The 26615-nt window shown below is 39.2% G+C and overlaps 1 protein-coding gene across 1 annotated transcript; it reads left to right on the forward strand.

Moving 5' to 3' along the window:
* Window positions 1-494: 494 nt before the first annotated feature.
* CLUAP1 (clusterin associated protein 1) lies at window positions 495-25773 on the forward strand (the record flags this gene model as incomplete). Its single annotated transcript, XM_009705201.1, has 7 exons — window positions 495-600; window positions 2636-2720; window positions 6822-7001; window positions 8170-8265; window positions 22027-22110; window positions 24171-24304; window positions 25601-25773. Coding segments are annotated over exons 1-7 (853 nt in total), but the record flags the coding sequence as incomplete, so codon positions are not given.
* Window positions 25774-26615: the final 842 nt, after the last annotated feature.

Here is a 26615-nt window from a genome sequence, read left to right on the forward strand (position 1 = left end):
CAGCCGAGCGGGTCCCGCTTTCTCTTGAAGTTTTGCCCTGTAGTTGCACTTAAAGGTGCAGGGGGGTGAGGGGCGCCTGGGGTCTAACCGGTGCTTCAGACAAGGGCTCCAGGAAAGGCTGCTGTAGGGCTGGAGCCTTTGTTTAAATTGACGGGCAGGCTGTGCTGTGAGAGGGCCGGGGCAGCACAGCCCCTGCCTGGTGGGGATCGCCGCAGGCAACTTCGTGTAGGTGGTGGGTTTTGTAGAGAGAAGCTGTTTTAACATTGTTTCTGCCCAGTGAATCTCATGTTAAAAAGTTGCCTTTTTACTCAGGCGTGTTTTCTCTTGAAATGATATTTTTTTAATTAATCCATTCAGGATTTTTTGTAGCAGTACTTTGAACAGGGTATATCTAGTGGTAAGTGAACAGCACGCTGTGGGACGGGAGTTCTTGGTAACCTCTGTGGCGGGTACGTAAGAAGGAATCGCTGCTCTTACTTGTTTTTCAGATTTTACTGAGATGATGAGGGCACTGGGGTATCCCCGACTCATATCTATGCAGAATTTCCATACCCCAAACTTCATGCTTGTTTCAGAAGTGCTGCTGTGGCTAGTGAAAAGGTTGGTGATTGGGCTAACAAATGTTGGGGCTGAGGCTGGGATGGCCTGGGTACGCTTGGAGCTGGTGTTTTGGTCTGAAACGGTATTAAGAAGTTTAAAGAGGAACATAATGATATTTAGTTATTCTTTGAGATGTAGTCTTCTAAATGTCAGATAGAAAACGTGGTAGTTAAATTTTCAGGTTTTTAGTTTGATTATACAAAAAACCCCCAGTGTTTTAGTAGCTGAAGTAGAAAATACAGTGACTCAGTCCTGGCAGGGAATGCATCCTGAAGGTGCGCATACTTATTAAAAAGTAGCCATATCTCCTTCACGTATTTTACAAACTCCGTTACCATTCTGCCTATATCTGACCTTGTAGCCCAAACAGGGTGATGTATAGTGAGAACTTATCTTGATAAAGTTAGTTCTTGCCTCATTGCTATAATTGTTATTGGTTCAACCTGGTACTGTCTGGCATCCATGCCATGTTTGAAAAAAATGAAATGTTACAGTACTAATCTACTACTATCCAGTTGTGGTTTTACATCTACTTAACCCATTGACAGACTTTGGTTAAATATTTATGAAACTTGAGGTGCTGATCAAATTATTCATAATCTTCTTTCTCCTATGTAAATGAAAAAATAAATTAAGTTTTTTAAGCTACTCATAAGGTAGAATATTACAGTTGAAAATATGACAGTGACCCATTTGCCTGATTGCTATTTTTTGGCCAGGATTCATAATTAGTATCCATTACGTTTAATTACCAAGCTGTTAGAAATTTGCTGAATACTGTTGCAATTATAATAAAACAGGGAAATACTTACAACCATTCAAAATTACTTGGATTAAGTTACCTAAATGTTCTTTAAAATACTGCTGTTACACTGGGGGTCTAAGTTACTGGCAGTTCTCAACTCGTATAAAAACATGAATCTGTGTCCCCTCCTAGTATGTGACAGTAAAAAACCAGAGCAATTGAAAGAAAACAAAAATATTGTTTTAAAAACCTGTTTCTCTAATGAACCTGAACACTTTTAAAAGCTTAAACTTCTGTGTTATAAGACTACTGGGAAACCTATGCCTAACAGTGAAGTGCTTTACTTTCTAACCAAATAGCAACTGGACACTGGCATCCTTTTCTGTAAGGGTCAGAGTTACACTTGACACAGGCAGACACCTTTTCCAGCTTCTAGGAGCCTTTTAATTACACTTTAAAGCAAACAGGCTACTTTGCACGTGCCTTGCTTATAATTTCAAATGTGGTTTGAAAGCGAAGATGCTTTTTTGCCTGTTTGAATGCTGAAAATCTCAAAGCCTTTTATGAGCCTGGGAATTTACTTTTTTTCTTCCCTGGTTCCTGTAGGTTGGTGATTCTAGAAGTTTCTGCATTTCACTAGTGGTTTTTTTAAAGCATTTTGCAATCTTGCAATTTGCTTTTTCATTAGTTTTGTTTACTTTTGGGAGTAATATCTTTGAAATGGTGTCTGAGTGTGAACTTTTCTTGTGTAATTTGAGAGCGTGGAAAAGCGTCGAAACATTTTAAAGGACAAGGTGGCTGGTTTTGTTATAAACAACAATAGTAATCTAGTACAAATCATTTTAACATACCACCGGAAAGACTGGGAATATTAACTCAATTGTATGCCCGGTATTTTAAATTGTGAAGCCACACAAGATTAAGTTTAGTTTGATTTATATAAGCAGCTTGTGATGGTAAATTACTTCTGAAAATAAGGATTTCACAGACTTAATTGAGCCAGCTAAATTCTGCTCCTTTGCAAAACTGACTGAAAGGATGTATTCAGGACCCCACAGTAACAATTCCTTCCGGACAAGTGTCTCAGGTTTTACAGTTTTTGCAGTTTGTACACAAACTCACTGTATGTGTTCCAGGGTCTGGATACCCCAGTCTGCAGTAGGAGCTAAAGATTTATTTTCCAGTCTGGTACATGCTTGTTTTGTTTGAGGTTTGCCTCACAGATGAACTAGTTTCTTTACTTTTGCACATGTGTTTCTTGTCAGAATCTACGTATGCTTCCTTCCACAGATATGAACCTCAGACTGATATTCCTCCTGATGTGGAGACAGAACAGGACCGGGTTTTCTTCATTAAGGCAGTGGCTCAGTTTATGGTAAGTCTGCCTAAGAACTCATGCTTAAGCACATTGAAATACTGGTTCCATATTAATTTTAATGCTTTCTCTCTTAACCCCTTACAATTTCCCTGCAATGGGTGGCTGAGTATGTAGTGTATTCTTGTGCTGTATTGTATATCTTGTGCTGTTACTGAAATCACGAAGAGTTATGTACATCTCTTTGCAGAATTGGGATCTAAACATCTAACGCTGAAACAATATTCATCCTTGTCACTTTGTATTTATAAAAAGGTAATAGTGGAAGATACAGCTGTAGATACGAAATTTTTTGAAGCCATTTAAATGGGTTCAGAGGAGATCCCGTCGTATTTACTGCTAGCTTTGTATGCCTGATTCTTTCGTATGCTTGACTAGTCGTAACTTCTGATGTTTTCATTATGATACAGTCTCATATATTGGTATTCTGTTGTATGAGCCTTCTCGCTAGATTGAGCCAGATCAAATCTTTTATCACATTCTGCATGAGCATACTTGAATTGGGCCATCAACTTTTTTACTCTCATGGAATAAAATAACGTTGTACTTCCTATCATTCTTGTTATTTTGATGCAGCATGAGCCTTTGCTGTTTTAACACACTTACATAGAGCCCTTAATCAGGTGGAAAAAACTTAATGGGGCTGTGAGTGGGTCTGGAAGCAATGGAAGTCTTTATGCTAATACCAAAGATTAATTTCTTATAATACTTCTTTAAATTTTTAAAATATATTAAAATGACTTTATAACCAAGCCAGCTTTTCCCTTCTGATTTGTGATGATGTCCACTATAAATTTTCTTAATTCTTAATTTTACTGTGTTCAGAGCATGATACACGTCTGTACATACCAGAATGCACTTTTGAGCCCTGAAGCATCATAAGATGTAGTGAACAGATCTAAATTGTTTGGAGAGATTTTTCCTTCTCCAAATCAGGCATGTTTTAAAAGGACAAATATGGAAGCAGAAATAATGTTATCCATACATTTTCCTTTTAACAGCTGATTTCATGGAAGAAGTCCCAAAAGTTTTGAAGAATTACGTAATATAATTCAGAAAATGAAATGAATGGAAATTTCTTTAATCATCCTGTACTTAGTCTCAGTTAGTACTACAAGACAATATGGTGATTATTGTAGGTTTTCAGCCTTTTTGGAATGAGAAAAGCTTGTAGGCGTTTCCTTAATAATTCACTGTCCATGGAATCCACAGTTATCTTCTCCAGTAGCTAATAGCTTTATGCATCCAGAGCCAGATGTGAGATTTGATGGAGACAGATTTGTCTCAGAAGAGAATATCAGGATAGATTAATCATCATGAACTATAACTGGAGTATCGCTCTTTTTTACTGAGCAAGGAGTAAAGATGTGTTAATTTTCTTACACAGATTATGTATTGCTCTGTGTTACTGGTAGTTTGAGAACTTACTAAATGTCTCCTTTTCGGGCCAAAAGTTCCTGAAGTGTCTGCAGGGTTGTGTTATGTGGGTTTTTTTAATCATTTACCCACCTAGAACTGCCTTAGTCTATGTGGCTCAATACCTGGCTCCTACTCGAGCCCCCGTGGATCCAAATTTGAGGAAGAGTGCCCCAAAAAGCCTCTGATGAGTTTAGTTTCATAGAATTGCATTCATTAAAACATACTTAGGAAATCAAGGTACCAAACTTTGTGCGAAATGCAGACATATTTGGTTTTTAAGAAGTGATGGGAGAAGCAGTTGATGTGATGTCTGCTAATAATCTTCCTGAGTGCTTTCCGGGAAGTACCGTGTGTTCAATTCCCATTTCAGCCTGTGGACATGTAGAGCCACTACTTCAGTACCCAGGAGACTATTCTGAGTATTAAACAAGATGGGGAGATGAGAGCAATCCTCATTCTTCCTGTCGAGAATGTGCCGTTGTACAGGAAAGAATGCAAAATGTTTGGGCTAGACAGGCTAAAGACCATGACTCTGCAACCGGATGGCTGGAGCGCTCAGCTGGCAGTTCTGGTTCTTCCCTGGGCTGTTTTTGCATTTCCATCACACTGTCAAAATTTGGCTTTATGATAATAATAAAGCATATTTAAAGTAAAGCAAACTTTCTGGCTGTTGATGCCATTCTTGTAGTATATTTTTATTTTTCTATTCTATTGCATTGTAATAATCTGATCTTCAGAATAGAAGGAGGTGATTTTTAAAGAAACTTTAAAACTATTTAGAGTTGTTATAAAATGGGTGACTGTCTCAAGTTTTCCAGACGTGAAGTTACCTTCTTGAGTAAGCAGTGCCATTATACCAATCTGAAAAATATGTGTACTTGTCTGTGTGTTTTTTTCCTCTTTTTAAGTAGTCTTTGAGTGAAAAAACATTTTTTTTTTCCCTTTACTAGACATTGATTTTTTTTTTCTCTCTTGGGGTTGCATGGAACTGAAATTGGAATTCCTGTCTTTAACAACATCCTTTATGATGTGGTGTGTTAGTTGTCTTTGTGTAGGGGATGTTTAACAGATTCTGTCAATTTAATGACCTGCTTCTCTTAAAATTTAATACCTATTGTTTCCACTATTAGTTTTTTAGAGTCTTTCTACTGAAAGGGAAGGAAGGAGAACGTACCTGGCTTTCTACTTTGTGTATTGGCTCATTTGAGGTCGCGCTGGTCAAAAATTTCAAAAGCAATTAGGATTTTTTTTTGTACCATAAGTCTCTTAATTCCCCCAGCTCAGGGTGTACAACATCAGTAACCTGTTCTGGAAGTTTTGACTTGACTTTCAGGTGAGTTCCTGCTGGCAGGAAGCAGATGTAGAGTCAGTTTCCTTTGCTGGGTTGAGATTTTGGAAGGAGGGAGGCAAGAGGTAAACATTTATTGGAAATGGAAATCTGATTGTAAAGTCACCGAGTTTGACAAGTTGCATATGAAGAAACATGGGCCAACAACTCTTTGCTTTGTTCCCTTTGTTCTTTGAAAAGTTGGAGCTAAATCCATGGCTTGAGATGCAGTACTTTCTCTCTTCAGTTTCACAGGAAATTTTCCTGCAGTCAGTTATTCAGTGAAGTTCAGTGCAGAGTGGGCAAAACTTGTTTTTGTCTTTTGTTGTTTGAGTCTTTTACCCCAGATTGAAGGTCTTGCACTATCAGAGCCCAACGGGGAGTGTGATTTGCTTGCAGTTACACTGTGATACCAAAGTTGTGTAGTACGACAAGTGAATCGTGGATAGATTCTTTCTGCCACACAGTGTTCCCAAAGGATAAATATTTTAGCAGAAGTTTCATCTTAAAAAGATATTGCAAGGAAGATGTTAAGTCATTTGGATGCTTAGTTTTTGTGTTCATAACCAGTGATCAGTTTTTGTTTGCTTGCTTGTTTAGTCGTGCAATCAGGAAGATTGCCTCAAAGTTTTACCTGAAGGTTGGTGTTGGCTTCTTGTGGCTATTCATTTCTAATATAATCTTGTCAGGAATTTCAGGAATAACATTCGTGTCCTTTCTGTTACAGATGTATCATTTCTATTATGCCTTTCTTTCCCCTTTATTATTTTGAAGTATAAAAAGATAGTATTATCATTTTAAATGATTTTTTTCCTTACTGGTCTGTCTGTACTTTTCAGAGATGGAGGACAAGGGAATAAAATCCCTAATATCACAGCAGGGAGAAGTTTGAGAGAATCAATAAAATATTCTGAATGTACTGCTGGAAGAGAAGACAGTTAAATTAGGATAATTGATCTTATTCTTGTAACTCATTAAGGGTGAAATTTACCTCTCTGCAGCATCATCACAAGACCTGGGCAGCACTTACGTTCCACTTAAATTCAAATTAAGTTTAAGTGGTGCACAGGGTTTTTGCTGATCTTCATGCAGGGAAGAATTAATGGATAGTTTGAGTTTTTTCATTCCGGCAATTATCTGTAGATGTTCTGACATGCGGAAAATACACGTTTCAGAAAAACTTCTTTTGGAAACATCAGTAATGTGATGAGGCAAACTTGTGTTTTCAAACAGAAAGGTTTATTTCTGTAGAGCAGAGCATGGTGCCCCCAAAAAGAGCTTTCGAGTGAAGTGTGATGAGGTAAATGAAGATTTAGTTCTTTGTGACACGATGAATTCGTTCTTTCTTCCCAAAGGCTACCAAAGCTCACATAAAGCTCAACACTAAGAAGCTTTACCAGGCAGATGGCTATGCGGTGAAGGAACTGCTAAAGGTCACCTCTGTGCTTTATGGCGCTATGAATACCAAAGGAGTGGAACGTGCTGATGTGAGTGAGGAAGACAGCAGCAAGTTCAAGTTTGATCTTGGCTCAAAAGTAAGGAAAACTTGTACTCTTGCTTTGGGCAAGGGTTTTGTGTTAACTTATGAAAAACAAATCCATCTTCTATCAGAAACTTAAGTAGAGAATGTTCTCGCAAGGGAGTGGGTATGGTTTTAACTCGTGATTTGTGTAGTTAAGGTTATATGCTATGATTTGTTACAATCTCTGTGAATTCTCAACCAGAAACATAATGCAAGGCAACAGTGGCACAAAATTGGTTATCTTTGGTTTGGACTGCTCTTGAAATCATAGAAATATTGGAGTAGGCCAGAATAAAGACTATTTTCTATCTAATAACCTTGTTGCAACAGGAGGAGTTTGCAAAATACTGACTGAAAGTTGGTTTTCAGCATGTTTGCATTGAAGGAAAGGGAAAACTTCACGTTGCCCTAACAGACATCAAAACTGTTCAAGCCTTTAAAATAAGTGTCATCTCTAGATCTTAGAAAAACCCCAGCGCTTTGTTAAATAAAATGAATTCCTGCTACTGCTTTTTGTTAGTTTTAGCGCCTCTTCTGTATTCTAATATTTTTAGTCTTTGATTCTTTTATAGCTATATAAAAACATGTATAAAATCATAGAATTGTTGTGGTTGGAAAGGACCTTTAAGATCATCGAGTCCAACTGCAATAATACTACCATTCTTAAAAAATGGCAGAATCACAGGTGATTTTTCCTCTATGCAAGTCTGATGTGTCTCTCTGAAGAAAACACCTGGAGAGATAAGGAAAAAACACTTGTAGTTGATCAATATTCATTACCCACGTGATGTGCTAGTCACATACCTTTTGGTATATATACTTTTACTTTTGCGTTTGAAAAAGGTATTTCCCTTTGTCCCTGCCAGCACGTGAACCAACAACTGGTTGAGTCACAGCTTTGTGGAGTTTGTTTTTTTTGTTGTTGTTGTTGTCATCCTAAAGTGGCTGGGGTTTCACCCAGAAGCCTATGTCTAAATGGTGCCTCCTCTAGACCGTTTTAAAGCCAAGAGATAGGCTCACTCTGATTCCGGTGGACATCTTCAATACTGTAGTAGAGTTTTGGCCACTGTGCTGACCTCCTACGCAATTTTAACATCAAAATAGGAAAAATCTATTGTGGATTTTCTTCGTGATATTGGGGATTCTCTTTTTGCTATTCAGTGCTGTTGCTGTGATTCCAGATCGCTGACTTGAAGGCAGCTAGACAGCTTGCTTCCGAAATCACCTCCAAAGGCGCAAATCTGTATGACTTACTTGGCAAAGAAGTTGAATTAAGGGTAAGTACATGCTGGAGAGTGTATGAGAACTTGTGTTCACTGGGCCCTGCAAAAGAAAAAGATGGAAAAAGTATCAGTAGTTCTTCTTAATGGCTGCATCTAAAATGAATATTCTATGAGTTTGAAGGTGTGGGTCTGGAAGTTTGCATTTCCTTCCCACTCATATTCATACTTGGTTTACAGTAAGCCTGAGAGAACAGTTTGGCATTTTCTCTTTAGCAGGAATCTGAAATACTCTCTGTAGAACAGTTTGGAAATATTAACTTAGTATGTACGTTTTAGTGGTGGGGATAGATATATTCTAAAAGATAAATGATTAATGCCATTATTTTTCCAAGTGCAAGGCTCATTATTTCTGTTACAGTAATTGAAGGCCTCATAAGCCCGCAGGGTACATATTCTTCAGCTTAGTTGTAAAGTCACAAGCTGTTGCATGAAGTCACAGAAGTGTCCTGAAACACTGCCAGTAAGTCTTTCAAGTGTTTTCTTAAATGCCTTTATCTGCAAAGCTGGAGGTTTTTCATTTTCTGAAAATAGACATTAAAAGAAGGAAAACCTTGAATGTTCTAGTGCCGTTTTTGGTAATCTTCAGATTTGCAGTATCTGAGCTGTAGGAAGTGCATCCTGTAAGAGCTATAGACTGTATGCCTTGACGATTAATGCTCCCAGATCCTTGTTTGATGGAGTACAAGCGTTTCAAAGGGTAGGCGATATACAGGGAAGATTATCTGTGGAACAGTGCCTTTTCTGCTAGATATGTAAGTCAGCATGGCATGCAGCAGTGTGAAAGGTATTAGTATTTCACAAGGGAGAGAGCAGTGATAAGCCAGTTTAATTCAACATACATGATTGTCGCAAAACCGTTGATCAGTCACTTCTCATCTTGCACTCTTCACTTAATTTCTTGGCTTTGAAATAGTTTTCACATGAATGCTACCTAACATGTTAATATTTGCTTCAGAGCATTAAAACCTTTTTTCTGTGTACAGCATCCCTAAGCACTCCAGTAAAAAGTCAAGTATAGGTCAGTATAAGGCAACATTTTTAAAAAGTACTCAAGCATTGGTTTGAAATTCAGCATTGTTTAATCACTTTAAATCAAGGCTTTTAGGAGTCCAACTGACTTTAGAACTGGGCCCTGGAAAAAGGACTTGCACAAGTGCAGTGTGCTGAAAGCATGAAATGAAAAATCAAGAGATGAGTAAGTGCTTCAGTGCAGCCACTTCTTGTCGGGTCCATGAAGAAATCTTCAATGGAAGACTATTTAAAGGTGCGATTTCTAAAAGGACAGTATTTCTTATATACAGTAGGGAGCGCATGTTTCTTGTGGCATGACAACTGAGTGCACAAGATGAGGTTAACTAATCCTATATAGGTACACAGTTTATACTTTGCAAAAAGGTTTGACAGATTGAACTTGTTGTCTTGAAGAAATCATGTCTTAGGAAAGATGACCTGTGCTTCTGTCTCATTAGCTCTGAGTTTGTATTCTAAAAGCACAAGGTGACACTATGACAGCACAGTAAGAATCTCCAGAGAGAGCAGCAGCAGAGACTTTCATGCTCTGTCCATTATCATTTCTGACTGGTTCCAGCCTTCTTCAGTGATTTGTTAAACCTGAAGAACTGATTTTTGGCTTGTGTGCTAAATGCTAAGTTTGGTACATAAGCATGTGACAAGTTTGAAACTTGAACGTGTAGCAAAGCAAATTTGTTTCAGGTTAAAAGCCATGAGGTTGCAGTAACCAGTTGTTCAGTGAAATTTGTCAAGTTTTCCTTTCGGAATTGTAGGCACCCAACTCTGCCTTCCACTTTGAAGTATGAAATTTGCTCATCAGATGAGAGGCTTAGAGCCCACCTGCTGCTGTTAGGTCTGATAATGCCCACGGAAGTCAGTGGAGTTGCAGTTCATGCTAAGTAGCCAGTGTTGAGGGCAGTAAGGAATTGCCCTTCTTCATTTCACACATCTTCCCTGGATCCTTCACAGAGTTGGTGAGGTGCTCAGAAGATCACAGGGATGGTGTCTTCTGCCTGCCTTTCCCACCCCATTCCAGGTGGGCAGAAGTAGAAGTGCGGTTAATTCTGGCTTCATGTGGGAAGTTAGAGCTTTGTCCGTAGATGTCCAATTAGTTGCTGTTAATCTAAAGTTACTTTTATTATTTTTTTAATGTGAAGATTATTGATTTCCATTGCTTATTTTCTTTTGACATTGCGTGGCTCAGTAGCGCACACAATAAATTGCACTGACAGAGGGATTGCGCTATTAAAGGGTGGTAGGAGAGCAGTATGGGTTGTTTTATTATATTTTATGTCCTGAAACCTGTTGCACATACTAAAATGCATCGACAACTGTGATACTGTTTTAATGAATTTGAAAACATGGTAGTTTTATGTGCCCTGAATCTCTGATCTCTTTTTTTTTTCCCCAATCCATCCATTTCCAAATATTTAAATGAAGGATCTCCCTACCTAGGTGTAGACAGGCTGATGATATATCTTGTTTCTGTCCTAAGTGAAGACTGCTTCATTTTCCAGTAACTGTAAAAGAAATGCCAGTGTTTGACACCAATAGGTTGACTAGGTCTGTTCTCTGAGCAGTTTTGGGGGAAAGATCATTGGGAAAAAGTGAAGTAAAATTCATTATTTCTTTTAGAACTGTTGACTCTAATTTGTGTCACAACCTTTTTTTATTGGAGTTCTTTTTGCACATAATTTGTATAGAAATTGTATAGAAAAGCCTTATGCGTTAGATAAATTTTATTGCTCCAAGCCATGGAACACTTTTTTTAATAAATTACTTTCTGAATGAAAACAAATTTCAGCTAGAGAAGAGTTTATTAAGGGAATGGTTATATTAGATATATTGTAGATACATAGTGGTGTAAATGTTTGTATGTATTTATCGGGAAGGGTTTAAGTCTGTATTTGTTTTCTTGGAAATGTGGTACTGTGCCTTTCTGATGCCTTTGCAAATACATTATTTCCTGACTGATTACATAGTTCTTATGTATATGTAAACTGCTTTCAAAGTTAATCTATAATGTAAAAAATATCTTTAATTAAAGACCAGAGGAAAAAATAAAACCTACAGGTATTAATTTGCTGAATTCAGACTATGATGCTGTTAGTTAAGATTTTTGGAAAAAAAAGAAATACCAAAAGCTGTACTTTTCTCATCAGGTGAAAAATCACAAATGTCATTTTTTTGGTTTTAAAAAGAGATCAGATTTTATATTTGAAAAAGAAGAGAAAGGCATTTTCTGATTAACGATCCTAAAGCAGCAGAAAGCTTAAATGTAAAGAGAAGCCATTTGGTTCCAGCCCTGCAGATAAGGAAAGAGATTTCCTTTCCTGCTCTCAGCGGATCCCAACTCGTGCAGCGGGTTGGGGAGCACCGGGTGTGGAGGGGAAGAAGTACAGGCGATGCACGCGTGTTACTACGGCCATGTCACCTGCACTGTCAGGTAACTGTTAAACGGGAGCTTGGCCCAGTTAACTCTGGGAAGCAATTCAACGCTGAGGGGGAAAAGGGTGAAAAGCTTTACTTGATCAGAGGACTTTTGGAGTTAAACGTTGAATTCTATTGAAGCTGTGTTATTTCTAGACCAACTGTGGATGAGCACAGTATAGGTTATTGGTGTCCTGTGCAAGTGCAGTGGTGCAGACACAGAATTTTTATTTTAAAACACATTTAAGCCTTACATTTGCAAGATAGTTTGCGGTTTCCAGTCTTACTGGTCCAAGTCTTAGAGCGTAGAAATTGCAAAGATGGAATTCGTAGAGTGTAGTGGAGTTGATGAATGAATTTTGGTACAACACAGCGAGATACCTAGACGAAAAGCAAATTCTATGCATGGAGACTTATGTGTTCGTCTTCGTTGTTTCCTTTACTGCCAGGGAGACTTTCGCTGCATTGCATTACTATGTAGCCTTAATTTTCAGAATATTTACAACTAGTTTTGGAAGAGTAACTAGAGACTTTGAGCTCTGGCTTTCTTTAACCTGTTTTCTAGCTTTTTTTTTTTTTTGGATGGGGAAGTTGGAGGTTGGATTTGGATTTGAGGTGGATGGGAGATTTTGTCTGGATTTCTTTCTTTCTCCTTGTACACTGTACTAAATGCTTAGGATGATTAAAAGAAGTAGAAGTTGAAAATACCACTGCTCTGAGTAAGTCAGTCAGGCCCAAAATCAAGAAAAGCAGCAACAGAATTAATGTCAGTAGTCGGGCAAAATGCAGCACCAAGTCACTACGTGTTCACTTTGGGTTTCACGTGTGGTGGCTGCCTCCGGAGCTGCACAGCCAACTGCTGCAGCCTTGTAAATGGCCGAAGGGTGTTAGAAAAATCAGTGCTCCTCTATACCCTGGAACAGCTGGTGATCGGTGGTTCATGGGGAAACTGGCAAGGTGAATCTTTGGGGGGAGGGAGGGGTGTTTGAGGTGATCCAAAATAATTCTTTAGCACAAAATAAAGCAGTAATGACTTTCAAGGTCAGTTGTGATCAGTTGAGGAAGAACGCTCCTGAGTTATCATACATTGAACATCCGAAATCCAAAAGGAAAAATTCAGGGGTATTTATAACACTGCAGCAAAGCTGACTGAGTGCCTGCCACTTCGCATCTGCCAGAGGTCCTGTGGGCACATTAGCAGGAGCCTGTCAAGAAGCTGCCTTGCTTAGATTTGCTGAATTATTAGATACAATAAGATAACAAAGCAAAAAAATTCCAGAATAAAACTGCCTCTGTGCTGGTGGCAGGCATAAAGATTTCTGACTTTCTCAAGGTTGTTTTCATTTTATTTACCTCTTAATTATCTCTAAGCCCTGTAAAACTGAAGAAAGATAAAAATAATCCTTTTTTTTTTTTTTAATGTACTTAGCTTGTGCTGAAGAGGGGCAACGCAGTGGGTGTGTTTTCTTGGCACTTAGTCTGTGACCTTAAACAAACTGTTTATTCCCTGTGTACTCTCTTGTGTAAATAAAGTAATTTCTGTAATTGTATAGATTAAAGCTTTAAAGAGACACAGAAAGTGTTTCCCAATCTATGGAGGATAAATTTCTAAGTTAAGTGCAGGATATTGCTACGAGTCTTGTCGTTATGTATGCACAGAGTATAAGCTGTTCTGGAACTGATGGAAATCAGTGAGAATCTCTTTACTGACTTCAGTTTGTGAAACGCTTGAATTAAACTCTTAGGAGAGCCAAAGGCGTTTAGATCCAGCTGTGGAACTGAGACGGTATTAGTTACTATGAACAGAGTTGCCGCTAAGGACATTTAACTTGGATCTCTTTATTCAAAGCTTTTTGATTTAAAGAACCCTTCCTTCTCCCTGCTCACACTATCGTAGCTTGCCCCCTACTCTTTCTCTAGAAAGGTAGATCTGATTTGAGTGACGGCTGCGTTATTCAGTACTCTTTGAAAGTTAACTGCAAAAAAAAGGTTTTATTTGTAATGTTGGAAACATTTTTCATCTGCCAAATGTTAGTTCTGGGTACAAGATACTGCCCTGGGGGAGGCTGATAAAGTAATTTCTCTCATTTCCTGTGCTTTGGTTACAAAGTTTCCACGCATATGTTTTCTAGTGGAAATTTGTAACTTGAAATTGCCAGAACTCTGGAGAATTACCTAGTTTGCTTCAATTTTCTTGAACTAACCCACTTCTGACCAAAACCTAACCTATCAGTTTTGAGGAAAAGGGCTTATTGCAAAATGGGAAGCCAAAATTAAACCTTGCAACTGTAAGATATAGTTGAAGCTTCAGCTATAACCATGGTTGTATGCTACATAGATGTAACATTTGTGGATGTGTTTTATGTAAGAAATGATTTTTGTCATGAACTTCCCAGGAGTATTTAACTTGAAGGCATAGCATCAGCTATAAATTGACGGGTGGCACGTTTCTCCTTGCAGTCAGTGCATTGATAACTTGGTCAGCTAATTGAAAGATCTGAATTCTTGTAGCTCAGTTCTGGACTGTTTTGAAAAACCATTCTAGTTTGGCGGGGAAGAAAATTGCATTTGAACCATCTTTTGTATGTCACAGCATTTGTCAAAACCTGTAGGAACCTGCAAGAAGTTCCACTGAATTGGGCTAAATCAGAAACATGGTCTTCTGAATATCTGGTGAAGCTTCGGTTGTTCGTTATTCCTAACCTTCCTTCATAAGACAGAAAGTATAGCCCTGTCAAAATTTTAATTACTTAAGAGGAAAGTGTGCTGGCTTAAACATAAGGAGAATGATTTTAGCTATATTTAGCTATTTAAAATGCCTTTACTCCTGCCCAAAGAGAGCCACCTGGTATTTCTGTTGCTGGAATACAGCAGCTGCTGCTCTTACTGCTGGTTAAGCTTTGCTGAAAATGGAAACCCGGGTTGTATGGCAATGTTTACTGAAGTCAAAGCGTTGAAGTGAATTAAAAGTTTACACTGTCTCTTTGGGTGGTCTTGCTGCAGACACAATGCCTGCTGCAACTTTGCATGATGCCTTTATGTCTCTTTGAGGTCTGGAATATGCTGCTGAAAAATATACTCCTTTTTGTTGCTTTTTTTCTAAGCAAATCATAACCCTTCCTGAGGTTTTCTTTTATGTTATCTATAAGGAAAGGAAATTCTATTTCTGATTTTGTTACAGAAGAATGTGGATAAAAGGAGAAACGGAAAAGATTTTTACCTGACTGGGTGTCTTGCCTTTTTGATGACCCTGCTCTTTTTCCCCTTTAAAAAACAAAAAGCAAGCTCCCACCTGTCCATGCTGCCCAAGAACGTATCTGTCTATTTATATGAGGAAATTCACCCACAAACTTAGCTTTTGCTCCGCTAGAAGAGCGATGTTCTTTGTTGCCTTGCCAGACTCTGCAAGAGACATCACAAGCCACCCCCTGGTTAAGGACCCATTAAGTGACACCCTGTAGTCCTGTGAGCTAATCCAAGCTTTACCAATGCAGGGTGCCATGAAACCTTACATGAAGTAAATTAAAGGTGAGATTTTTAAGGATGTAGGAAGATAACAGTAAGCATGTGCTGGGGTTTGTGAGCTGAGGGTAGTTCAGTGGAATCTGCTCGTGAACCAGAAGAGACCGTTGGACCTGGAAGGGTATGTGGGGAGGGCACAGAGAAGCGTAATTTCGTGCCTGTCAGAAAGGTTTAAAGTTCCCTTTCTTGCCTCAGCAGTCTGTATGCCAGTATTTGTAAGGGGTTTCTTCTGTCATAAAGCATATGTTCAGATTACTACTTATCTGGCTAGGCAGGCCCCCTGATTCTATTTGGTCTGCAGAAAATTATGCTTTCCAGTTGGTTCTCTATCACAGATCTTGTGGCATGCTTTTTATACATCAGGATAGCCAGGGGGTTTCAGACACTGTCTTCGATTGAGGGCTCTGCGTCGCTGAGTAGGGAAATGTCTCTGTGGATTCCCTTTATGGACTGCTGAGATGAGCATACAAGAAAGCAGCATAGCCTGGAAGCAGCAAAATTCTTAAGAGATCAAAGGTCAAGATAATTGAGGAGGAAAATAGGCTGTTGGGAAGTATCAGATTCATTCAGAAGATCTAGATTATTTTTAATGTCCCTCCTGTGCCTTCCTGTTCATATATAACGATGCCTAATGATCCATTCCCTATATTGGCCAAATGTAATCGTAGTGTGTGTTAATAAACTCCCTGAATAATAACATCTTCAAAAGGAGAGCTTTATTGCCTGCACAGGTAGCAGTAGCTGCAAAACCCCTGTTTTCAGGGAGCAGGGGATGTAATTCTTCCTGGACTAAGATTGAAGGCAGCAGTGACAGTGAGGAGGTAACTTTGGTATACATCGGGCTTACAAATTCCTGAAAAATGAGGAAGGATTTAACCTGTGGTCAAAAAATGCTTGGTGCAAGACCAGTGCGTTAGAAAAAAGCTTTCATTTCTGGTCTCTATCACAAAAAAGGTGTTTAGAAACCTCTACTAGACCTTGAGCACATCAATATATACATATATTACACCACATTTATCATGAGTGACTTGTGTGTTCATCATGCTTAATTACTTGCCTTGATTCCTTACTACAGTTCAGAAGATATGTGCATCCATTTATCCATACATTAAGCATGCAGGAAGGTTGGTTTATCAGCTTTTGATGCATAATGTTGGAAAACCATTGCCAGTTGAAAATGGTTCACTGGGCATATTTGCAGAACAGTTTTTGCAATAGTGGCTCTTCGTTGTTAACCAAGTATAAAGCTCCTGGGAGAAAATTCTCAACAAGGGAAGTGATGGGGTGCATTTGCAGAGATGGTAGCATCCTCCTGCTCCTGCTTTTTGTGGCTAGTGGGTGCATTTGGCTTTTTGCATGGTGACATTACATGTGCAGCAAGGGAGTGTGTGAATTTAGGATGGCTTCGGTGTTCCACATTAACACTGCAGCACCTGGGGAGATAGGAGTATCAACAGGGGTGTAATGAAGTTTCAGGCTAGATATAAGGAAGAATTTTTTTATGATGAGGGTGGTGAAACACTGGCAGGGGTTACCTAGAGAGGTGATGGATGCCCCGTCCCTGGAAACATTCAAGGTCAGGTTGGACAGGGCTCTGATCTAGTTGAAGATGTCCCTGCTCATCACAGGGGGGTTGGACTGGATGACCTTTAAAGGTCCCTTTGAACCCAAACTATTCTCTGATTCTATGAAGTTGAATGGATTACCTCTTGTACCTTAACGTATTTGCTCAGCAAGACAATGCGAAGTAGGAAGTGCACTCAGAATTTGCGCCTTAGTTGCAGTAACCTCTGCATAGAGATAAGTGCTAGCACCAACGCTACCACCTTGACAGTTGACTGACTTTCAGAGAAGCTCTTCAGGTTTCAGCAGAAGGCCAAGCTATAGTAGAGCTATTTCCCATTCCAGGTCTGACATTTAAGCTAAATGAGCCAAGCTACAAGTGAGTCCATGAAAGTGCTTCTAGATTTCAGAATGGACTCACAACATTATCCTTCATGTAAGAATTCTGAATCAGATTGTAACACCTTGCGCACGATGGAAAGGTACAACGTACCTGGAAAGTGCTATTTGCTGTTAACGGTTTCTGCTAAGGTCAGAAGATGCCAGGAGCTGTATTTTGACCCTCGGCCAGTACTTAGTCTGTGGAGCCCATATGATACTTGAGAACATACCAGTTACCTCTGTAGTGTTGTCTGCTAATTCTTGATGCTTTTGGAGAGTTTTGTCATATTTTCTCAACAATTTTAATTGTCGGTATAGGATATTTCTTATCTTATGTTTAACACGCAAGTAGGCTGACATCCAAACTTTCAGGAGCTTTTATGGGCATCTAGTCTCATTTCAGGTGTCTGAGAGTGTCCAAGACATTTGAAGAGGGCTGGCAAATATAATATGGACTTAGGCCATACCTGGAAGATGACAGTGGACACATTTGTTCAGGCAACGGAGTCACCTGCATGTTACCACATGTTTCAGAGATTGTGTGCATACCCTAAAAGATACTCTCAATAAAAGATAGGTATTCCCTACTGATCCTGGAGGGGCAGAGAGGTCCACGTGTTTCCACATCCAGGAAGCTTGAGGCTGCAGAGCTTTGTGGAACTGGTCTTTAGTGACAGGAAAGGCAAGTCTTGTACTGCTTTTCTGCATTTTATATTTCAACCAGCCTTTTTATGTTTAGCTGGATGTTTGACAGTGAAGCTGGAAGAGGGTTTGATACGGTTACTGTCTCTGTATTTGTATCTTACAGGATGCTTTTTTGCTGAGTGAGATAGAACTCCTGGTTAGATGAACCAGTTGCTTCGTTATCTTTTGGCAGAAAGAAGCAGTACTGTGACACTAACCTGAGCGTTGCGAGCATAACGGTAACTTGTGGTGCTGTGTTAGGCTGACTTCTTCAGCAAAAGGTGGTAGGCTGGCTGCTGATCTGATTCCTGTGGACAGAACCTCAGGCTTCTGCTCTGAAGATTCACTGTGGTCTTCTCCCTCGCTGCTGTTTGACCCAGGGAACCGTTGCTCAGCAGGGATGTGGATTTGAGATGAGTAAATTCTTTAGACAGATGGAGTTTTTGAAGGCTTTAAGATCAGTGCTGTTTCCTGAAATGGCTGCAGTACAGTTTTGCTCTAAGGAAATTTAACTTTGATTTTTGACTTTTGATGCCAAAACTGGTGCAATTTGGACAGAGCTGGCTTCAGTGCTAACTTTATGTCCTGTGAGGACCGTCTTGTCAGGCTCTGCTCTGTTCTGCTTGATTGGGCAGTCAGCTAGTCTTTGGTTAGAAATCTTTCTTACTTTGTAATTAAATTCTCATTTCCAAAGAAAACCAAGTTTTCAAGTCCAAACCAGCCAACTAATTTGTTGGTACTTCCGATTGGCTTTGTCCAAAGTAAGATGCAAAACTTGAAGAATTAAAGTCTCAGCCCTTCCATGCAGCACCAAGTATGAGTCCAACCAGCGAGGAGAAATAATGGCAGCAAATGGTGACTCTTGTGTGCCTTTGTGTGTTTTCTTTAATAATTGTCAGCTTTAGTTCATCAAAAATAATTTTACACTTGGCTTCCCTAATATTTAATTAGTATTTATCATGTAAAGCTATAGCCAGGGAGCTCTTGGACACTTTGAACAGGAAGCACTGGTGAGTGGTAAACAATCAGCTTGTTCATGAGTACCTCTCTGGTTTTGTGTATGTCTGTTTTCTCAAGTTGTAATTACCAGGCATAGTCCTAAATTGTTCTGCTTCTCACCTCCTCTTGCCTTGATAATTTTTATGTATTTTTTGTCTGAGAACTCTATTTTTAATAGTTAATTTAAAGGAAACCTCTTGAGTATTATAATGTGTATTCTGATTAGTACACCTAATTGCAAAGAGTGCATTACTTTAAAAGAAGATGAATGAGGCCGTATTTTTCAGCTCAGTTTCATTTGCACACTTTTTTTTGAGCACAAGGAATTGTGAGTAGAGCCAATGGCAATGTAATACCTGATATTTAGACAAATTTAGAAAATTGGTTTTGCCTTCAAGTATACAGCCTATTTGTATCCACAGATTCAAGAGTGAACAGATGAGCCTTTGTGTAAAGCCAGGCTTTAAAAATCTCAGTCGTCATGTTACTGCATATTTTATATTGGGTAAGACATACCAGTGAGGATGAGTTGGGCTGGAGGAAAAATGTGCTTTATTTCCTCATGCAGGGAGTCAGAGACAGTTAAAGTGGTTGTGTTAAATTAATTTTCTTTAATATGCTTATGGCTGAAGAATGTTTAAATTGAGTAACTTTGGTATTTTAAAGTAAGTGCTTTCCATAACATCTTCATGATCTTTGTGGGGTGTTTATTTTTATCCAGGCATGTTAATGTGAGCTGCCTTCCTTTTAATCCCCTTCTATATGGCCAGTTGCAGGGTCTTTCCTGAAAAGAGATATTAACACCAAAAGTTTTCTCTTTGAGAGTTTTCATAGGATAACAGGAAATGGCCCAGTGACGGGTACCCAGGGAAGCTGTTACAAACTTCCATTAAAAAATTTGTTGACAGCTTTGATAGTCTCAAAATAGATTTATTTTACCATTATATTGCCATTATATATTACTATTTTTTCCCGTTATATTTACTATATTTTCCATTTAAATTTACTACTCCAAAGTGTCAAAATTAGGTTAATGGCACTGTTTGTAACAGTGAAGTGAAAAGTGTACATTTGAATGCAGAGTCTTAGGGAGGAGTCGTGTGTGTACAGGAGCTGTAATGGTCCACTTGAATTCTCCTCTCTGTTTCTTGGGGTGTGAGGAGGGTGATTGCCTTGACCTTCTGCTTTTCCAGTTTAGCCCTGATTCCGCAGTCCGAAAATACAAATTTCTGCCTTTACACTACTCTTCATTGGCCTGACAAATGTTTCCAAGCAGGTGTGACCATAGGACTGAACCTTGTTCTAGAAAATGATGTGGCCCTCTGCGTGAAGACTGTGGTCTGTACGTGAAACTTCCACGGGCAGTAGAGGGAAGGTAGAAGAAGACATTAAATTTGTATAAATTATTCCAACTTAAAAGCTAGATCCTCAGAAGTGTATCTAAAACCCATCAGTTACCCTGACCTGACACACACTGTAGTGACTTGTGCATGTTCTGCGGGTGTTTTACCAGGCTACTGAACGGAAATTGGTAAGGGAATTGTTTATAATTAAAAACTAAGATCCTTGCTGTTTCTTTTATCTCTTTTGAAAGTGGGAAGGAAAATAATTTCCTTCCCCCTGCTGAGTGATCAACTCTTTTGTTCGAAATATGTTCGCTCTGTAGCAGAGATCTCTCTGCTACAGAAGAAGTGGGTACAGTTGGCAGGGCAGTGTCTTCACCAGGCTGACCCTGGCTGCCATTTCAGTTCAGGCAAAGCCCTCACAAATAAATAGGCATTTTGTTGAGCTTGTTAAATGCATAGTGTTCTCAGAATAGCTACTGAGCTACATTATTCTCGTCCAGTCTTCCTCCAAAAGTGTCTACCTGTGGAGTTATTCAGGAAGATTGTATTGTGCAGACTCTCTGTCTTATTTTCATCCAAATTAACTTTCTGCTGCTTGGAGATTGTATTTCTGGGTGGACAGGGGAATGTTCACAAGCACTTTAGGCAGCGTAAGCTGTCACTACCACCAACAGATGTAACTCCTGTCACTCTCCCCAACATAATACTTCTTTTCTTGTGACAGGAAAAAAAGCATTTTTGCAGCATGTAGCAGACTTGTTCAGGGAACTGATCCAGCAGAGGAATAAGCTCAGGACAAAAAGTTGCTTTTTTGGCTGGATGAACTCCTTGGTTGGGTTCATTGTGCAACTCCCTGAATTTGAACTGGTGGGGAGGGTGCTAGACTGCCTGTGCTAGTACTCACCTGTGCAATCTGGAGTGTCTGGCATAGTAACTTAACAAAGTAATTGTGTCTGTGTCCAGAATTCATCTTGTAGTAGGCTGGGTACAGCCTGTTGCAACGTGTATAAAGCATTTTTAGATTCTTAGTCAGATGGTCTCTAGAGAGATGCTATTTTCATCTTTACCCACCTGTTACCAAATGGTTTGCCAACATAAGATTATTTTAAGGACACTTAGCTGCAGAAATCTCCCTCCTCTCTCTCCAGCAGCAAACAAGTAATCCAATGTTTTCATGTAATGACCAGGTCAGTGTCGTAAGACATCATCCAGACAAATGCATGCTGAATACCCCTAAGCCCCTCTGTCACCAAAACTACTGAGAGTGGAAGAGGTTTTTTCATCCTTTGAGATCTAAACAAGGATCACTTTTTTTTTTGTGTTGAGGATTCTGAACCACTCGGTTATCAAAATCGGAGAAGCCCATACATCTGCCTGGCAGAGTTAGATGGGTTCATAGTGCTTGTTGCTCCACAATTTTTGTGGCGCTGTGCTCATCTACCTACACTATTGTTTTCGTGGATCATCTTGTAAAGATGATTAAATCTTCTGTGCCATGTTGCCTGCCTTGCCTAACATGTAATAACCAGTGAAGTTTCCAAATATCTGCATTCAAGAATACTTGCAGTTCAGACAGTAGCGCTTACCTTGTTTTGAAAAGATGCCTTAATTGCTCAGTGTTAGTCTCAGCCTCACTTAACTGACTTTTTCATCATCTCCTGTTCTTTAAATCATCTGAGCCTTAGTGAATAACCACTAAATCCTACTCCATTTGTTATGCCCGCAGTCATATCATTGTTGCTTGACCACTCTCAGTTCTGCATATATGTTAGTTCCTTTGTGTAGTTTTTAAATATATCGGTGTATTTTTATTTCATAGGAAGCAAGAACAGAATCTATTGCCAGACCTTTGGAGATAAATGAGGCTGAGAAGATGATGAAAATTGCCATTGACTGTGTTCTGGTAAGCAAAATTATTTTTAATTGCAAAATTATCATTCCTCTCCTGCAAGAAGAACATAACTCTTTTTATCAACAGCCTAGAGTTAAGAGTGCCAAAGCACACATCATCTTCAGCTGGCTGGACCAAATAGTGCTGCACCCAGTTAATTAATAGCTAATGTTGAACTTCAGTTAATGGCTAATGCAGACTTTGGTCTTTAGGTAACATCAGATGTGTGAACGGAAGTTCCTCAAGGCAGAGATCAGCCTCTGATGACTCCTTGTGTCGTGGTAATGAATACGGTCGCTGATGATCCTAATGCTTTACTTGGGAAGGTTGTTGTGTTCAAAGTGAGCAAGCGTATTAATTGAAACGGATAGCTTTCCTGACAGAGTGAATGAGGTGTTGGCACAGTGATGATTGTGAGCTGGCAGTCAGAAATCTCAGGCTGTAGCAGAAAAGGTAAACGATGCTAGCAGCAGCACCTAGGAGAACATGTTAAGACCCACTCTGCTGTCACCGTCACACTGTGTAACTGTGTTCAATATGCAGAAACACTCCTCCAGTTGATGCATCAAAGAACTGCACCTGGCCTCTCTCCTGGGAGAAAACACACTTTAGTCATATTCCCTGGAGCTCAGTAGTAGCCCCAGAACCTCTACAAGAGGGATAAAAATTGCTTAAATCAGCACAGAAATCTACATCCCACTTACATTGTCTAAGCCATATAAACTTTGGAGAGTCAGGGCTGCAAGGGGTGTACTTGATAACTGAAAATGTGCTGGTGCCTCTGGAGTTGCGAAGCTGGTCTTTGAAAGGAGGATAGTTGAGCTGGCCAAGGGGTGAGAAGAACTGGCACTGTGCTAATTAGCGCCATGCCAGTGCATCATTACAGTTCTCGTTTTGGAGGACCTTTTGTCTGTTCCAGTTTTGGCAACACTGTTTTTGCTCCAGTGCTTGGATTCCTGTGTTTCTGAACAGTTAGCTACACTCACAGCCACTGTGCAAGTATAGTGGTTAATTAAATCGTAGTGATTACTGTAAGGTATTGAACTGCAAACTGTATCCAGTCCAATTGTATAATTACAAGGAGTGGAGTTCCAAATTTATACATAATCAATAGATACTCCTGGCAATCTTTCCTTATGTTTCTGCTCCTACTCGTAGTCTGTATGAATTCTAAGTGTTGTTAATATGCATTGCTATTCTACGCAGCAGTGCTAATAAACTAACAGCAGCATAGTAGAGCAATTGGCTTCTTGGGAAATAGCAATAACACGTACTGCAGCTGGTTTGGTTCTGGACCAGTTAATGAAATGACCTGTTATAGCTGAGCAGCACCTTACAGTTACTGCTGGAATTTCGGCAAGTGTGAAGTCCTCCCTCTCTCACTGAAAAGGTGCTCACGGTTTCCTGAGCAAGAGCACACTGAATGTACTCAGCTCATTTTAATAAGCTGGAATATTCCCACTTCCCCCTCCTGATTCCTGTAGCATATGTTGTGATGTCTGGGATGCTTCCCAGATTTTGAGAAGATGGATAAAGCAAGACTTAGAAAAGGATGAAGATATTCAGATACAATAAGTTCTTTATGAAAGAGACTTTTATCTTGAAGAGATAAAAAAAATTATGGAAACCTAAAATTCCCTAAAAGAGTACCAAGAAATAAATGTATTTCTCATCTGTGTTTATTCAGATACTTACACATCAAGAGACATCCTTATGTATCCTGTCCTATTTTTTTGAGGAGGCTTCTTCCTATCTTTTACTGCTTTTCCAGTGAGAAGGAAAAATAAAGTTAAAGACCAGGGCAGGCTCTGGGTTGGTTTTTTTAGGTTCTTCTTTAAGAACGTCTGGGAAAAAAATCAGGTATTTTAAATTTGTAAATGTCCAGTTAGTTCACTATCCTGGCCATGAAGAACTTCTTAATTTCCATTACCTAGCCAGTTTACATTCTAGCTCGTTGTTATGACGTTATTTGATAACATGAGATGGAAGATTATACAGAAGAACGTTCAGCATCTGAAAGATAATTCTAATTATTCCAGTGTAAGCCATGATGCACCATCCTTCTCTTTTAGGAACAAGTCCAAAAGACTAAAGACATGTTGAATAATGTGGCTTTGGATGAAGCCAATTTGGAAGCCAAGATTGAAAAACGAAAATTGGAACTGGAAAGAAGCCAGAAGAGGCTACAGACTCTACAAAGTGTTCGGTAAAGATTATGAACTGATTATCTACCGCACAAATGAGCGTTAGCATAAATGGTGGAACTGTGCATTGTTAAAGCTTAGAGCAGCGAGGAGTGAAGACTGAGATGATGGCCTGTGGGAAAAGAGAGATTCTCTTTTCTAGAAGTGCCCAGTCTGGATTGTAATTGTTCATTATTCTGTTAGCATGTAATTGAAATCAGAATTTCAGGGCAGTTAAAAATGGCCAGAATATTATTTGTTGGGGTTGCTTAATTGCTGCTTGAGCTGTATAAAATGATCAGGTAGCATGTCTTGTCTCTTCCTTTGTCATTAAATACAGATTGTGTCATGTAGTTCTCTGGAAAATAGCCACTGGTGCAAATATTCCCTCTGTTCCCAGAGGCTTCTAGCATTCTTAGCCACCAATAAAAAAAGTTCATTATGCATCCCTTGTTAGGATGCATAGTTCCTCTAGGCTATGATACAGGCTGCTATAAAATCAAGATGTTCAGATTCACAGTTTGAGTTGATTTCTTGCCCTTAATTAAACTACAAGTTTATACAAGCTACAAGATCATGCTCCATTTTTGACCTAATATGAAAAAAAAAAAGAGAAATATTAGACAAAGGAGTGGTGGAAGGAATGACACTGATTCATATACACGTTTTGACCAGTAGCACTTTGGAGGAAGTGTATTGGGTAGATGGGAAGCATCAAACAGCAATAGCATTCTTTAAGGTGTAACAGTTAACTCTGTAGTATAAGGACATCATCACTTACTGGTGTGAAATCTAGTTATGCTTATAATGACATAGCACAGTTTTGTAGCAAATAAATTCCTAGCAAAGTAGGCAATTTACCAGCCATGCTACAAGCCAGGTTTTTTTGAGTCATGAAACAGCAGGGTAATTAACTTAGATTTGCCTGCTAAAGGGGGCAAAATGCTGCCTTTCTGCCTGTTTGAAGACATGCAGATAGGGTAAGTTCTTTACAAAAGAGACCTTTATCTTGAAGGAAAAAAAAAAATTATGAAAACCTAAAATCCCCTAAAATAGTACCAAGAAAAATATGAAAGGAAATGGTAGTGGGTCCACATGCTGTATGTAATATTGCATATTGCTATACGCAATTTTTGCAGGATAGTTTAATGAGGTTTTTTGTCTTATGCTTTTAGTCTCTGAAGTAGTGTGGAACCTTAAAAACAAAAGGTCCTTTTAGATTGGTTTAGCAGACATGGAAAGGAAGCTGCAAAACCAAAAGTGCCTATTTCAGAATTCTGTATATACAGGTCTGAGTAGTTTGTGCTTGTTCTCTCCAGTCCTGCTTTTATGGATGAGTATGAGAAGATTGAGGAGCAACTGCAGAAACAGTACAATAGTTATCTAGAAAAATTCTGTAATCTGACCTACCTGGAGCAGCTCCTGGATGATCATCAACGGACAGAGCAAGAGATGTTTGAGGTAAGGCAGCTTAGAAATGCTCACCAAGACTGTATATCCTGTAGTTCTTGGCCTTAGAACAGAAGATGTTTTAATACCTCTTTGCCAAAGCAGCGCATTACTAGTTGTAGGGCCAGTTCAGAGTGACTGACGGTTTACTGACAATCCGGTAAGTGTGACTGCTCTTGGCCGAGCATGATAATACAGCTTTATTTTTTGAGTTAGTGAAGTTAAACCAGAGTAGTGATGCCCTTTTCCAGTCTTGACTCCCCCTGACTTGTTTTCAGTTGATATTTTTTGTTCATGAAGAATATTTTCAGCATTTCTAATCTTTCTTTTGCTACATGCAACGTATGTGCTAAGAGTTATTAGGCACTTATTTTTATTGTCTGCCAACAACTGATATGTAAGGGTTTCTCGGCACAAGGCCCTTCAATTTCCTCATAGTAGTCCTCTTCAATGAAAACAGCAAAGAGTATGAGTGAAAAGACCAGATATGCTGGAATCTTCTCTCACATAGAATCCAGTTTTGTTTGGCAGAAATTCTGTTTTCTGTTGACTTGCTGAATTGTATCAGTTCAGTGTGATTCTCTATTTTGTATCCTGCTGGACAATCTGTATCTCGTCTTGCTCCATACTTTTCATTGGGTGTTTATTGGACTGCAGCGCTTTCAGACGACCTTTTCTTCAGCTTCCTGTAGCTTCAGGTTTTACTTGTTTGGCTTTTCATCCTTCCATCACCATTTAAGGCTGGGCCAGTGCTTAAAGCAGATGGCAGATGCTCTCTATTAACCTCTTCCTTTCCCAGAAAGCAAAGGAGAGGAGAAAAGGGAGAGAGGCTTATGGGTGGGAAAGTTAAAATGATTTTAATAAAACAATAACAATGAAAAGAGT

Source organism: Cariama cristata, unplaced genomic scaffold, assembly GCF_000690535.1.
Source record: "Cariama cristata isolate BGI_N322 unplaced genomic scaffold, ASM69053v1 scaffold16708, whole genome shotgun sequence".
Classification (NCBI taxonomy): Eukaryota; Metazoa; Chordata; class Aves; order Cariamiformes; family Cariamidae; genus Cariama; species Cariama cristata.